The sequence below is a fragment of the Panthera uncia genome, unplaced genomic scaffold (assembly GCF_023721935.1).
Source record: "Panthera uncia isolate 11264 unplaced genomic scaffold, Puncia_PCG_1.0 HiC_scaffold_340, whole genome shotgun sequence".
In the NCBI taxonomy this organism is placed as follows: domain Eukaryota; kingdom Metazoa; phylum Chordata; class Mammalia; order Carnivora; family Felidae; genus Panthera; species Panthera uncia.
The window spans coordinates 44,338-59,634 of NW_026059474.1; the positions used below are offsets into that span (position 1 = coordinate 44,338).

Genomic DNA, 15,297 nt, shown 5'->3' on the forward strand with positions numbered 1-15,297 from the left:
TTGTGTGTAGTCACAATTACTCTTGAATAAACATTAAATTGTGGCATGCAAGGCATAATGTATATAACCCTCAACAGGCATTCTTATGCAAGCTGGTATTTAATAGCCACTGAGCTAGACTCTGGAAGAACAAATCTATCTTTCTGAGCATTCCAATCACTTTTGCTGTTAGAAAATTTTTTTAATATTTTACTTTTTTTTTGAGAGAGAGAGAGAGAGGGCGTGGGGGCGGCAGAGAGAGAAGGAGGCACAGAATCCGAAGCAGGCTCCAGGCTCTGAGCTGTCAGTACAGAGCAGGATGCGGGGCTTGAACTCATGAACTGTGAGATCATGACCTGAGCTGAAGTTGGAGGCTTAACCCACTGAACCACCCAGGAGCCCCTGCCCCTTTGCTGTTAAGACAGAATTTTGAATTCAGTAGACATGGGGTGGGGTCTGAGAAGTTTTCTGTCCATGTTGCTGCCACCACAACACACTTTGAGAACCACAGCTTATTTGTTTTGAGATTTTATGTTTAATCTCTACAGCCAACATGGGGCTCAAACTTACAACCTCCAAGATCGAGAGTTACGTGCTCCACTGACTGGGCCAGCCAGGTGCCCTGAGAACCACAGCTTTGACAGCTGTCAAATTCCCCCCAGGGAATAGGGTGGGTGGGGAATTTTAAAGCACTTTTATTTGGCTGCAAGGTTTATTTCCTTCTATTATAATATTGGGCTTCTATAGACTTAAGGTAATACACATACTTGTGGCTGTCAACACATGTTAAAGCTTATAGCACTGGGCCCGGTATTTGTAGATGGTCAATAAATATTTACTGGATTTGAATATAGAGCCCGTTTGATCAGAGCAGTGTGGAATTTCCAGAGTTTCATGAATTTCTTAATATCAAGGATTGCACCATTTGGTCAATGTTCAGAAAATATTTCCTTGCACCTCCTATGTACCAGGCACTGTGGTAGGCCTGGGAGTACAGAGGCAGTCCCAGATGTGGACACAACATGAACATAACAGTATATAATATGATCTGCTACATTTTGAGATGGAGTTAAGAAAGGGAGCCCTGCAGGGAAGGGCTCAGGGCTGGCTTTACCGAGGAGGAAAGCTGCGGAAGCTGGTGACCCGCTGCAGGCCGCCGAGATCCATCCAGAACTCTACAGACAAAGAGGCCTAAAGCCTTCCCAACGTGCCCATGTAGGAAGCTGCAGGCTGATCTTGAATCCCCTCCGGCTACTCCTGGCTTACTGGGCCCTTGCTCACCTGCCATAGGGTAAGCATGTGAGCCCTGGTTTGTCACTTCTGCTCTCCGGTGCTCTCCTTCAGGTCCCAGCAGCCATCAGTCCAGCTGGGGTCAGAAAGATGATTAGCCAAGGAAACACCAGGCAGCAAATCTTAGCCCAGGAGGCAGGCAGTTGGGCTGCTCAGGACTTTTCCTGGCTTCCAGCTATATTCTCTCTTCTTTCCTGCTTGTCTCTCTTCATTTGGGGGGCCCTCCCTCCCTACTCCAACCCTTCTCTGTACCAGACAAGTTCTTTTTATTTTTTACACTTGGTTGAAACTGTTTGAATCTCTTAATGGCTTTTGTTTCCAAGGGCAGGAGCCAGGCCTCTAATACCTGCAGGTGGTCAGTGGGGGTTGCTGGTGCTGGGGGTGTGGGACTCCCTGAGTTGAGAATGCAGGTCCAGCCCAGAGGGGTTAAGACTGTGGTCTGTAAATAGGAGTCACACAGCTCAGCCCTCTGACTTGCAGCACGTTACTTACTTTTCTCTAGGTTGCAGTTTCCAGTCTGTAAAATGGGTATTATAATAACAGGGCCTTCCGTGTAGGATTGTTGTGTGGCCAAGATATGTTTCAGAAGCACTTAGTAAAATAAATAAATAAATAAATAAATAAATACAAAGCACTTAGTGCTATGCCTGGCCTATAATAAGCATTCAATAGAAATCAGTATCAATATTACTAAGATAATGAGGAGCACCTGAGTGGCTCAGTCAGTTGAGCATCCGACTTTGGCTCAGGTCATAATCTCACAGCTCGTAAGTTCGAGCCCCACATTGGGCTCTGTGCTGACAGCTCAGAGCCTGGAGCCTGCTTCAGATTCCGTGTCTTCCTCTTTATCTGCTCCTCCCCTGCTCCAACTCCCTCTCTCCCTGTCTCTCAAAACTAAATAAACATTAAAAAAAAAAAAAGAGGATGATTGCTATTACTAGTAATTATTGCTAAGCAGCATCCTGCTCATGGTGGATTGTGAGTTCTCACTAGTGGAGGGAAAGGTGATGCAAACAGTTTAAGCTTGTTTATTACTTGACTGGCACCCTCCCTCACCTCACACACTGCCCCAGGCAGACTCTCCCCTCTGGGAGGCTGCCCTGAGGATCTGTGGGAAGGACTCCTCAGATAGGTCATCTCCATCCTTCTGTGGAGGTGAGGGGTGCTTGGGGCTTGCCCGTCTATTTCCTCCTGATCATGGGTAATGGGCTCCCTGGAGACACCATGAGGGAGGGGAGGCCTGTTGGTGGTCATACTCAGGCTGAGGTTACCCTTGAGAAAACCAGGTGCAGTATTTCTTGAGGCTTCCTCTTTACTGGAGTCTATTTCACTGAGTCCTCTGAGACTGGTATCCTATTTTGCAGGTGGAGGACTCAAATATCAGATGAGTTTTGATCCAAAACTTGTGCTCATTACCTCTACACTACTATGTCCTACACTCAGGGCCAGATTCATTGGCATGGGACGTGGGCACCCCATGCTTAAAAGGGCCCCCAGCTCAGCTGAATGTTCTCCTGTCACCGTCTCGAAATTTGCAATGATTTTGAACAAGGAGCCCCAGTTTTCATTTTGTACAGGGCGCTGCAAATTATGTAGCTGGTCCTGCCCACCTTCTTTTGTAGAAAGGATGTCTTCCTTGCAAAGAAAAGGAAATTGAAGTATATAGAAAACAGGAGTGGCACAAAGTCATGTAGCAAGTTGGTAGCAGAACCAGAACCAGGTCTCCTGACTCCCTGTCCAGTGGAATTCTCTGGAAGCGCTCATATGTCCAACCGTGCCCTGGATGGGGGCAATTTCAGAAGAAGACACTGCCTGGGGGGTGGCGGGGGGAGGGCTCCCATTCACCATATCACCTCTCCCACCTGGCCCTTCTGGGAATGAAATGTCTACCTGCTGCCTCCTGACCTGCCTACCTTGGACCCTAGGGGCCAGGCTTTTCTGAAGGGCTGGGCAAGCCCATGAGCAGGGCAGTGACTCATTTCTCTCTAGAGTGGTTAAAGGACATGGATAGGGGTAGCAGCAGAGGTGGCCATAGAATGTGATACTCAGGAACCAAATTCTCTGGGTGTTGACCTGATGACCTCTTCACCTGAGATGACCCATTGAGACTGACATCCTGTTAGTTAAGCTGGATTCTACTGGCCACAGTTGGACATCTGTGGCCTATGCTCTGTATAGAATCCTGCTAGAGGCATGCATTTCTGTGTGATTTGGTGTGTGTTTGTGTGTGTGTGTTGTGGGGATGATGGAAACAGACTGAGAAAACATCCAGTTCTGTCTGCTTTCATTCACTTTGTAATTTCACAGATATTGCAGATTTGGGGAATAGAGCCCCAGAAATACAAATGTCCTTAGGATGCTTATAGTCTAGTGAGCAAGACAGATAATAAAATAAATAATCACAGATAAATACACAATTTGTTTCCTAGTGCCGTGTTCTTTTTCTCCACAGAGCAATTAATAGTTTGAAACAATGGGATTATTGGTATGCTCTTTGGTGAGAAGGATGTGAACCCTATACTCATCCCAGCTGGATGCCAGAGCAAACATTCACATTTTGGAGGCTTTTGAATTGTGGCTGGGAATGACATTGACTTTGCTGCTTCAAATAACTCACTTGTGGATGCCTGAAATTCCACTGAGGGTCCTTCTCTAGGATTAAACATTATTCTTTTTCTGAGACTCTATTTAAAATTCAAATCCCTGCGAGGTGTGTCGGGGGGGGAGTGATGCCTGGGTGGCTCAGTCCGTTAAGCATCCGACTTCTGCTCAGGTCATGATCTCACAGTTCATGGGTTCAAGCCTGCCTTGGGCTGTGCTGACAGCTCAGAGCCTGGACCCTACTTCGGATTCTGTGTCTTTCTCTCTGCCCTCCCCCACTCACTCTCTGTCTCTCAAAAATAAACCTTGAAAAAAAATTTACATTCAAATCCTTGGAAATGGGGAGGGGTGGTGGGTGGGTGGGTTCACTGAGTTCATAACATGGCAGTGCTGTGTCATGAGACAGAGCAGCCCAAGGACCCTGAACACCAAAAGATGCCCCTGATGGGTACCACAAGGGGAGCCAGGGTTTCACAAGACAATCTCCATCACCCTCTGCTGCTGGCTCAGTCCAGTTCTGCCTTCTGAAGGGGGGGGGGGGGGGCAAAGGGAGATAGAGGGAGAGTAAGGTCCAAACAAAACCCAAACCCAGAATCCCAGGCAAGCTCACTCTGGTAGCTGGAAAAGCCAGAAGCTTCAGGTCTCTCTTACCTGCAGGCCCCTGCTGTATCAAATCTGTCCCTCCCTTATTGGCCCCACGGGGACAGTAATGCTTTGCTCAAGCACAGCTTTATGGTTGTACAAGCCTTGACGAGAACTTTCAAGGTTCTTGAAACACACTCAACTACCACGGCGACCCTTCTGTGTACCTATCGGCACTCCTGCCCAGGGGCCAAATTTGGCACTGTATTTGGGGTCTGCAGGTGGAACGTGTGTTCAACCTGGTCACCCGAGAGAGGCCCTGGAGTGAGGCAGGGCAAGTTCTCCCTGGCGGCTGGAGCACTGCCCCAGGCATGGCCGGGCTGCCGGGTCTGGTCCCCTCTTGCAAGAATCTGCATGCTTCCTCCCTTCCTTGCTTCCTTCCTCCCGGTTCCTCCCTCGCCAACCTACCTGGAGGCAGGTAATAAAGCAGGAGGAGGGAGATGAATGGATGAGGAGGGTGGAGAGCCACGTGGTGCCATAAAGCCCAGCTAGAGAAGGCCTGTCCGGGAGTGTCCAGCCTGCAGGAGTCAACGCTCAGTAGGTGAGGACTGTCAGCCCCGCGAGCCGGAGCCGGGGCTGCAAGGCCCGGGGAAGGCCATGCACCGAGGCGGGCCGGGACCAGGCCTCAGAGGCCTGAAGGGGGCCGAGGGCCCCGCCGAGGACTTGGGGGGCTCTTGCCTGGAGGCCGGCAGGGATTTTGGGGTGCTGAAGGAGAACGGCGAGGCCGAGGAGACGGCGAGCGGCAGGAAACGCGCCCGGCCGGCGCGCTCCAAGGCGCGGCGCATGGCGGCCAACGTGCGGGAGCGCAAGCGCATCCTGGACTACAACGAGGCCTTCAACGCGCTGCGCAGGGCGCTGCGGCACGACCTGGGCGGCAAGAGGCTCTCCAAGATCGCCACGCTGCGCAGGGCCATCCACCGCATCGCGGCGCTCTCCCTAGTCCTGCGCGCCAGCCCCGCGCCCCGCTGGCACTGCGGGCACCTGGAGTGCCACGGCCAGGCCGCGCGTGCCGGGGGCGGCGGGGACGCGGGCTCCAGCCCGCCGCCGCCCGCCCCGCCGCCCCCCGGCCCCTTCGCGCCGCGCTGCGCCTCGTGTTCCCCGCACACGCACCCGGGACGGCCCAGGGCGGTGGCCGAGGCTCAGGGCGCGGCCCAGGCGTCCGCGGGAAGCTGGCGCCGCGGTCCCGGGGCTCCCTTGGCCTGGCCGCGGGGCCACCCGCGAGCGGGCCCCGGGTTGGGCTTCCAGCACTCCTGACTGGCTCCAGAGAGACCCGGTGGGCCTGGAGGGAGGCCGGCCAGGGAGGAGCCAACGGCAGGATGACTACTAAAGGGAAGACTGCAAAAAACCGTCCTGGACCAAGAAAAACTGAATGGCTGAGGCCAGAGAGAGAGAGAGGAGGCAGCCTTGCCAGTAGGAAGGAACTGAGCCCAAGGCTGCGCTCCCCAGCACCTCCCTCCTCAGCCTGAAGCCCAACCAGGGATGGCAGCTCCAGGAAAGGAGCAGGATCCTGCTGGGTTCTTTTTTATGTTTGGACTTGATGAACTCTTCTCAGAAAGTGATCTTTGCGTTCCTGTGCCTCTGAGTCCTATCTCTTGCTGCTTTTTAGGAGAAAGAGGGCTTTTGGAGGGGGGGGGCGGGAGGGGCTTGTAGGTGGGAGTGTGGGTGACACCTGGTGTGGTCTGATGACAGTGTGGGGTCCATGTCCCCAGCCTGTGCTGATACCCCAAGTCTGTGATCTAAGAGAGGCAACAGAAGGAGCCAAATAAAAAGGAAAAGCTATCATCTCCGTTTGCTATCAGATGTCCACTGGGCCCAGTGGCCCAGGGTGGCAGAAAGGCCCGAGGTCTGGGGGCTCACTGTGGAATGTCGGTCTCCCACGGCCTGATTCCCACAGGTAGGTACCTGATTCATGGCAGGGCCCTAGGTGTGGCTGAGCAGTGTGAGGAGCACTGTGGGAAATGACATTATTTGGAGAGGGGGAGCAGCACCAGGAGACTCAGGATGCAGTCAGCCTCATCTCTGGGACCCGTCACCCTGCAGAGCTGCTGTCTGCAGTGAGCCACCGTGAGGGCTGCAATGGTTGAAGAGTCCGGACCAGTCTCAGGAAAGGAAGCCTAGGGCCGACCAGGGACTGGGGGTGGGTGAGTCCTGCTTGTACCCTGAGTGTGGGTGAATGGAGCTCCCAGGGAAAATTGGTCCAGTGCATAGAGCCAGGGCCTCTATGATGAGAGGCAGACATAGAATCAGGAAAGATTATGAGGAGGAGGTCAAGGGAATTAGGGCCAAATATGCTGAGAAAGTGGGAGGCACAACCAGCCCTCCCAGAGAAGTCTGGAGAGCTTTTGCATCTAAGATGAGCACTCCCAAGCTAGTGTCTGGCTTCACTCCTGCTGACCGGGCTGATGTTGCAGCTGCTGCTGGCTGGGGTGAGAACCCAGATGTGCCAGAGGAGGGCTGGGGGTTCTCTGGTCTCCTTGGAGAGCTGGACACTTGCCAGCTTGGAGAAGAAGAGTTACACAGCTCGGAATGGGGGCTATGACGGAAGCTGGAGAGCAGCCATAGTCCCCAGGATAAGTGAAGGGTCCCCAAAACAGTCAAGATGAGGCTCAGTGCCTTAATTAAAGATATACTTGCTTTCTGCAAGTGAGACACTGTCTGGCCCACTTGGCATCCTGCCCTCGGCCCATAGGTATCAGGGTTCCCAATTTCACAGGGCAGGTAGCTGCCGCACAGATCACAGGAAAGCTTTGACTCTGGGCAGAGGAGTCCTAGGGTCCAACCAGGAACAAAATGTGGGAATCTGGCCCCAGACCTGCCCACTGAGCCTTCCATCTCATGGAGAGGCAGTGCCACCGTCTGATAGTGTAAAGGAAAGAGCCAGACAGGCCTGGGATCCAGTCTCCGCTCTGCCACTTACTACATGTGTGACCCATGGCATCACTTGACCTCTCTAAGCCTCTAGTTCCTCACCTCTGACACAGATGATTCTACCTCAGGGTGGCTGTGAGGGTTAACATTTGTTCATAATGTAATTTCTGGCAATTAGAAGGCTTTCATAAATTGTTACTGTTTGTATATTATTATAATCTCAGACCAGTTTGGACAATGCTTCTGCCTAGCTTTAGACCCAGATTTTTATGTCCTGGAAACATGATAAAATGACCAGCAAGTCCTGTTTTCTTAAGTTGCAGGATAGAGAGAGCTCAGAGTTCTGGCCCAGTTTTACGGTCAGTGCAGGAATGGCGAGAGCGCCCCCTGCAGGTGGAGGCGTGAATGTGCAGCAGATGTGTGAAGTCAGAGGGAGGGATGTGAAAGTAGTTCTCAGTCTCTTCACCTTCCAGCTGAGTGACCTTGGGCAAAATGCTCAAGGGACTTGAGCCTTGGGGTTCCCCTCTGTATAACAGGCTAAAATAAGTACTTACATCGTAGGCTGTTGTGCAGACTAAATGAGATAATGCATTTCAAGCACTTAGCATAGTGCCTGTAAGCACTCACTGAGTGGAAGCTATTACGACATATTCTGTTCAGTAGGTTGTTATAAAGACAGAATGCATGGGAGGGTGTTTTATAAACTAAAGTCCACACACATTAGCTATTGCTTTATCAGGGCCATGTGTTTTGTATATTTTCACGCTGATAGGTGTTTGCCTAGCATTCAATTTTTTTTTTAATGCCATAAAAGTTTTCTGATGTGTACACATCACAGGAGTGCTTATCTAGACGTGTGGACGTCTAAATATTTGTGTGTGCATACATGTCTGTATTGATCTAACAGGTACTCCCTGCCTCTCCCTGATGCATTAGAGTCTCCTGGACCAGAATGCCCTTCATTATGGGCCATCTGGGTTTTCTGAAACCCTTGCTTGATTTTTTTAAATGTTTATTTATTTTTGAGAGAGAGAGAGAGACAGGGTGAGCAGGGGAGGGGCAGAGAGAGAGCGAGACACAGAATCCCAAGCAGGCTCCAGGCTCTGAGCTGTCAGCACAGAGCCTGATGTGGGGCTTTAACCCACAAACTGCAAGATCATGATGTGAGCCAAAGTCGGCTGCTTAACTGACTGAGCCACCCAGGCGCCCCTTGCTTGATTTATTTTTTAAGTTTTATTTATTTACTTTGAGAGAAAGAGAAAGCATTATGTGGGGAGGGGCAGAGAGAGAGGGAGACAGAGAATCCAAAGCAGGCTCCCTGCTGTCAGCACAGAGTCCGACGTGGAGCTTGAACTCATGAACCGTGAGATCATGACCTGAGCCAAAGCTGGACGCTTAACTGACTGAGCCACCCAGGTGCCCCTGATTTTTAAAAATCTGCTTCCCAAGCCTGTATCCATTCTCCAAGATGACTGACTTACTGTGGAGAGGAGCAGCTAAATCTGTGATTATGAAAGGAATGGGCGTTGTCAACCGAGACCAGCTAGGCTTGTCCAAATATAGAGAAAAATAGTACAATGATAACTATTAAGTGAATATAGAAAGAAAAGCACTAGAAAGAGAAACCACATATGTAAGACAGAGCTGCTAAAAGTCATGGCTAAAAGATACAAAGGACCAGTATACCTCAAGACAGAAATTATATAAGATTGCTACCAACCATCCACTCAAATAGTGCTCGAAGGAGAGGGAGTCAGAGAAGAATAACAAGTAGACGCTTACAGTAGTCCACGGCTCATAAAGGGCTCCCATACACGCAGTCTCTTGGCTTCTCTTAGGAAGTCTGGGCCTTCCAACTCCTTTCCTTATACTCGTTGCCTCCATCACAGGAAGCAGCACCTTGTCTGTCTAGCAAGGAATGAGACATACCAGCAAAAATAAACAACAGTTAAGACTGATGTTGTCAGGGATGTGGAGAAGAGGTCGTGGGAACAGATTTCTAGTTGTTCTGTGGATCTGTTCCTTTTTTTGGTGGAGAACAAACTGGCAAAGTCACAATAAAAACACTCCAAGGAGGGCGCTTGGGTGGCTCAGTGGATTGAGCATCTGACTCCAGCTCAGGTCATTATCTCACTGTCGGTTAGTTTGAGCCCCACATTCAGGCTCTCTGCTGTCAGCTGTGGAGCCCGCTTCCGATCCTCTGTCCTGCTCTCTCTCTCTGCCCATCCGCTGCTCACTGTCTCTCTCCAAAACAAAAATTAAAGAAAAAAAAACACTCCAAGGGAGTAATTTAAAAAGAAAAACAGATTTTCCAAAAGGCAGTCCCAGAGTCCCACAGTGAAAGATTTGAAACAATAAAAATGCCCAACCATAGGGGCACGGCTAAGAAACTCTGGTGTTCTAACAGTAAAAATAATCGTGAGTTAGAAGCGCAGGTCACAAAATGGTCCGTGCCCACTGATTATAACTGTAGACAGACATGTAGGTACATGAACACACCCTGCAAGAATTTGGAAGGATGCAAACAGAGTTAGTATCTATTAGGTTCTTCAGAATTGTTTTTTAAAGGTGAAAGATTTGTCTCCTTAGAGGGCCTTCCAAAGAGGGGTAGGTAGAGAAATGTTTTGAGCCAGGACAGTGAGGACAAAGTGTCCTGAGTGGATTCCTTTGGAGGGATCTCACCTCACTGGATGTGAAACCCAGGTGCTTGCTGATGAGAACAGGACTACATCATGTTTTTCTTACAGCGTGTGTGTGTGTGTGTGTGTGTGTGTGTGTGTGTGTGTGCACGCGCACATGCTCACACAGATACCAGAAGGCTGCAGCTGTCCCTGGTGCAGGGTGCAGGGTGCAGGGCGAGCTGAGCTCAGGAAGCCCTCAGTGACAAGAGGGATTTGCTTAATTATTCCTGTCCTGACAGCCCCATAGGGTTTCCTGACACCCAGTCATAGACCAAGGGTGGAAAGGGCCATGGGGCACAGATCTGAGAGGGCTCTGTTACCTCTACCTTGGATTAAGGTCCGACTTACCCATCCTTCTGAAGTTGGCTTCCTTCCCCCACCCCAGCTTACAGGTCCACTTTCCCTTCCACTGCTGACCTCAGCGTCTTCCTTGCTTAGGGTGCACTAAGGCTGGGGGCAGGCAGAGGTAGGAACTAGTGTCCATGCAGGCACACCCTGGGCACTTGGTTGGTGCTTTCATCTTCCTCTGCTTCATCCAGCAAGTCTTAACTGGGCCAGGCCCTGGGCAAGGGGGCCAGGGCACACCTGCCCACTCCAGGACCTCACAGCCCAGCGGGGAAGCTGGGGAGAGAAGAGAGGATGACTTTTTTCAGTTCCCTATGAAAGCAGCCCGGCCAGACAGCCGCGGAACAGAAAGGCCAGTCCCTCTGTCTAGCTGCAGGCTCACGGCTGAAATCCCCTGAGACAGGCAGGCCTCATGAAGGCAGAGCTGGAGGAGCTCCTTCTAAAGGCTGCAGCTGGCCCAGAGGCTTGCTGTTCTGCAGAAAACGGGCCCAGAGTTCCCACATCTTCATGCCAGAAGTCTGAAGCTCTGTGCAAGCCAAACCCATTTTGTACGATGAATATGGCCTGCAGTCCTCCGTTTGAGACCTCATTTGGGGGTGGGGGGAGCGGGGGCGGCAACGGCAGGCTTGAGCAGGGGCAGCTGGCTGGGCTGGGCTTACCAGCCTTGGAGCCCCAACCTGATGCTCTTTCTTCCGGTCTCTCCCCTTCTCCCGACTCCCACCTTGTGATCATTCCCATCATCACTATCAGGCCACTAGATGGCACCATGAGCCCAGCATCACCCAGTGGCCAAGCACACCTGGGTCCCCAAGTCCCTGAAAGCCAGCCACTGGTCCTGCCACCCCACTGCCATGAGCCACCCTGGGGACTTCTTGCCTTTTTTCTTTTCGCTTTAAGTTTTTATTAAGTCAGAAAGGCCCCCCTTTTATGTCGGGTTCATTCTATTCTAGACCAGCAGTGCCCAAGAGAAACGTAATACAAACCATGTTTTTAGTTTTTAATTTTCTGGTAGGTATCTTTTTAAAAAGTGAAGAGATGGAGGAGGTGACAGTAATTTTAATCATGTTTTATTCTGCCCAATATATCAACATTATTATCACTTCAATATGTACCCAATGTACACAGTATTAATGAGATCTTTTACATTGCTTTTTGTACTAAGTATTCGAAGTCCAGTGTGATTTATACTTCCAGCACATTTAAACTAGCTACATTTCAGGGGCGCCTGGGTTGCTCATTGGGTTGAGTGTCTGACTTCGGCTCAGGTCATGACCTCATGGTTCGTGGGTTCAAGCCCCGCATCGGGCTCTGTGCTGACAGCTCAGAGCCTGCAGCCTGCTTTGGATTCTGGGTCTCCCTCTCTCTCTGCCCCTCCCCTACTCTCTCTCTCTCTCTCTCTCTCTCAAAAATAAATAAAACATTGAAAAAAAAAATGAAATGCTTTAAGTAGCTCAATAGTCACATTTGGCTAGAGGCTATGGAATCTTTGGGCTGGGCAGTTGTCGGCCCCATGGAGGGCCTGAGTCCCTTGCTCCCAGGGTTAGCTTCCAGGCCGTAACATGGAATTCTGTCCAGGGTTGACACTGACTTAGAGTCTAGGGGTCTCGGGCACCCAAGTTACCACCCTTTGCAGGAGGTCTCATATTTAAAAAGACATTAGCACATTCCCAGAGATTCCTGGACCAGGGAACCAAGCTCACTCTCCCTACCCCACTAAGATGAGGAGGAAGCCCCCCCCCCCCACCTTCACCCATAGCAAGAGAGCAACAATGTCACTTCCTTGGAGTGCCCTGCATTTTGCAAACAACGATAGGTTTCCTTTATGGAGCAATAATTCTTAATTTAATATAGTCAAATTTATCAAACTCGAAAATTTGCCCCAAAGCCACACACTATTTTCAAAGCTCATTGGCCCCCCGGGTGCCTTTGCAGCTCCCCAGCCTCCCCCTCAGCCCCTAGCACGTGGCTCTTCCTCCTGTCTGTGGCCTACTCCTCCCTCTCTCTGCCAGTCACACACCCCCTTCCACCTTGTCCCAGCCCTTTCTGGAAGCAGCATTTCTGAAGCCGGCCTGATACACAAACCCAAGCTCTTTCTTTCCGCTCAAATGACTCATCTTGCTCCAAACCAGCCCCTGGATCTGGGGATCTGGATAAGAGATTGGCGTCTGGTTGAGACACAGTTTGGGATGAGTGTCTCTCCATCTCTGGCCTCAGTTTTCTAATCTGTGATGTCAAAGGATCTGAACTTTACAACCTCTGAGCCCTCAGCCCTCCTCTACCTTCCCACCCCCATCCTGGATGACCGTAGGGTCTTAGGTTTTTTTCCCGCACCCTCTTCTACCACCCGCCCCAACACACACACATGTACACACATGTACGGTGGTTCCAGGTCGTCCTTATGAAACTATGTAAGGAGAGAGATCAGGGACATAGAAAGAGATGTGGAGAATAGAGAAGGAGGCTGAAACAGAGGGAGAAGACACGAGAGGAAATGAAGAAAGACAAGAGACAGTAGGAATCAGAGAGGACAGTCTACCAGAACTTTGGAGCTGCGATCTGCCCCAGGCAGCTCCTGAACAGAAATATCTTTGCTGCTCTTTAAAAGCACCCCAGAGGGTGCCTGGGTGGCTCAGTGGGTTGAGTGTCTGACTCCTGATTTCAGCTCAGGTCATGATCTCACAGTTTGTGGGTTCGAGCCCCGCGTCGGGCTTTATGCTGACAGTATGGAGCCTGCTAGGGATTCTCTCTCTCTCCCTCTCTCTGCCCCTACTCCGCTCGTTCACACACACACACTCTCTCTAAATAAATAAATAAACTTAAAAATGAATAAATCAAAGCACCCTTGGAAAGCTCTGATGGGCATGAGATGGAACCCACACTTCCTCCCTTGACACCCCTCTGCCCCACCCCTTGGTGAGGTGCTCAAAACCAATTCGGGCAGGATCCTCCCGTGGTGCTCAGGCTTCCCTCTCCTCCTGGAGCCAGGAGCCAGGCTGTGACCTGAGCACCTCTGGGGGTTGGAGGTCAGGGTCGAGGTAGGATGCCAGAGGTCCAGGGCCCAGCGTTTCCCAGCAGATAAGAGGAAGTGCACAGACGGGAGGAAGTGGATGGAGTCTGTTCCAGCAGAAGAGAAGCAGAGGCTCAGTTTCCCAGGACGGTTGAAGACATACCCTTTTGTGAGCCACTTTGTCTTTTTCCCCTTCCAGAGCTCCCAGCCCAGAGAAGCAGGTTCTGTGGCTGCAGCAGAAACCAGAGGCCCACTCAAGTCCCTCTGGGCTGGGCTGGGCTGGGCTGGGCTGGGCTAGGGCAGTACGCTGCTGGGTGGCTCTCAGGGGAGAGGGGAATTGAAAAGGAAAAGCATCTCTGAGGAGGGTGGGGAGAGAGGGAGGCTGTGTGGTGTACTCTCTCTCTCTCTCTCTCTCTCTCTCTCTCTCTCTCTCCTGGACTTAGCCTAAGCCTCACCCGGGAGAGGAGTGTCTTCTGTCTGTTCTTGGAGCTGCTTTCTGTCACTTCCCCGCCCATCTGTGCTGTCAGCAGCACCGGCAAAGTTGGCCTCAAACTTGAACGCAGCTGAAGGCTCCAGCTTTCCGAAGCTCCGCGGGGGGCATCAGGCAGGCCTCAGCCTCTGAACTCTGGCTGGCCCAGAGAAGTCGACCCCCGCCCCCCCGCCAGGCTCCTGCTGGCCCTTGCTCCCGTGGGCGACCTTTCTGCCCCTGACCCGTGGGCCCCCAGTCTGGGCTGAGGAATGGTGTGCTGAGGTCCCCCTGGAACTGATCGTCTCAGTCTGGAGCTGGAGCAACCCAAGGCCCGAGCCGACATGGCCAATTCTGCGCAGCCTCAGTTTCCCCCAGCCCGGGAGCCAGGCACTGCCTCGCCCACAGACCTGCCGGAGATGGAGAAACTCCTCACTAAGGTGGAAGGCAAGCACGACAAGCCACTGAAGCTGTCCAAGTCCCTCTCGGGGGCCTTGGACCTGGAGCAGAATGGCCATGGCCTGCCCTTCAAGGTGGTGTCCGAGGGGCACCAGGAAGCCGCACTCCCCTGGTCACCCTCTCGAGCCAGCTCTAGGCGGGCATCCTCCGTTGTCACCGCCTCCTCTGCCCAGGACCAAGAAGTCCCCAGAGATTACCTCATCCTTGCCATCACCTCCTGCTTCTGCCCCGTCTGGCCCCTCAACCTCATCCCCCTCATCTTTTCTATCATGGTAAGTGCTGCTGGGTTTCAGGGCAGGGGCAAGGCGAGGGCTCAGCAGGCATGGTCCTCTGGGAGGCACCAGACACTCTGTCTGGGTGCAAAGTAGGGGGGCTGGGGGCTCGGGAGAAGACTCCCCTTCTCACCTGGCCTGCTACCCCCCCCGTTAGAGAGGGGGCCGGGGACAGGAGACCTTCTGTTTGCTGTCCTCCCTCATCTCTGCTGTTCCTGTTCGGCATCACAGATCCACCTTGCACGCAACCCTGCTGGGGAGGGGACCCCAGGGAGCCGCCTGGAGCTAAACTCTACACAGCAGAAAGATGGCCAAGTTGGGGTGGGGGCGGCTTGCCTTTTGCGGGGGTGTCCCGAGGAGTCATCCTGAGTGAGGCTGCGTACCAGCAGAGGTTGTGGCCAGCGTGGGGTCTCGGGACCCCCAGTTCTCAGAAGGGGAGCCAGCTGCCCCCACCCCCCATCCCAGGTCACCTGGGTATTCTAACAGCCTTTGCCAGCTCTGGTTTCCAAGAGCTGTGGCTTCCCTGCCATGCACTGAGGGCCCTGGGGCCTGGATCCCCCGAGGCTGCTCCTCTGGGCAGCGGTGTTTTTGCTGGGGGCCCTCTGGGCTTCGTGGCTACACAGATTTCAGCATCTGTCTGCAGGGTAGGGGAAAATGTGTGAAAAATGTGAGCGTCAGAGGGCATGG

General features: G+C 52.2%; 2 protein-coding genes across 2 annotated transcripts; both read left to right on the plus strand.

The window, feature by feature from the left end:
* Positions 1–5,109: 5,109 nt before the first annotated feature.
* LOC125917963 (class A basic helix-loop-helix protein 9-like) lies at positions 5,110–5,842 on the plus strand. Its single transcript, XM_049624022.1, has one exon. It carries the CDS (start codon positions 5,110–5,112, stop codon positions 5,764–5,766), a length of 657 nt encoding a protein of 218 aa, XP_049479979.1. The 3' UTR covers positions 5,767–5,842.
* An 8,381-nt stretch (positions 5,843–14,223) lies between these two features.
* LOC125917959 (trafficking regulator of GLUT4 1-like) lies at positions 14,224–14,749 on the plus strand. The gene has a single exon (XM_049624020.1). It carries the CDS (start codon positions 14,224–14,226, stop codon positions 14,704–14,706), a length of 483 nt encoding a protein of 160 aa, XP_049479977.1. The 3' UTR covers positions 14,707–14,749.
* The last annotated feature ends 548 nt before the right edge of the window (positions 14,750–15,297 follow it).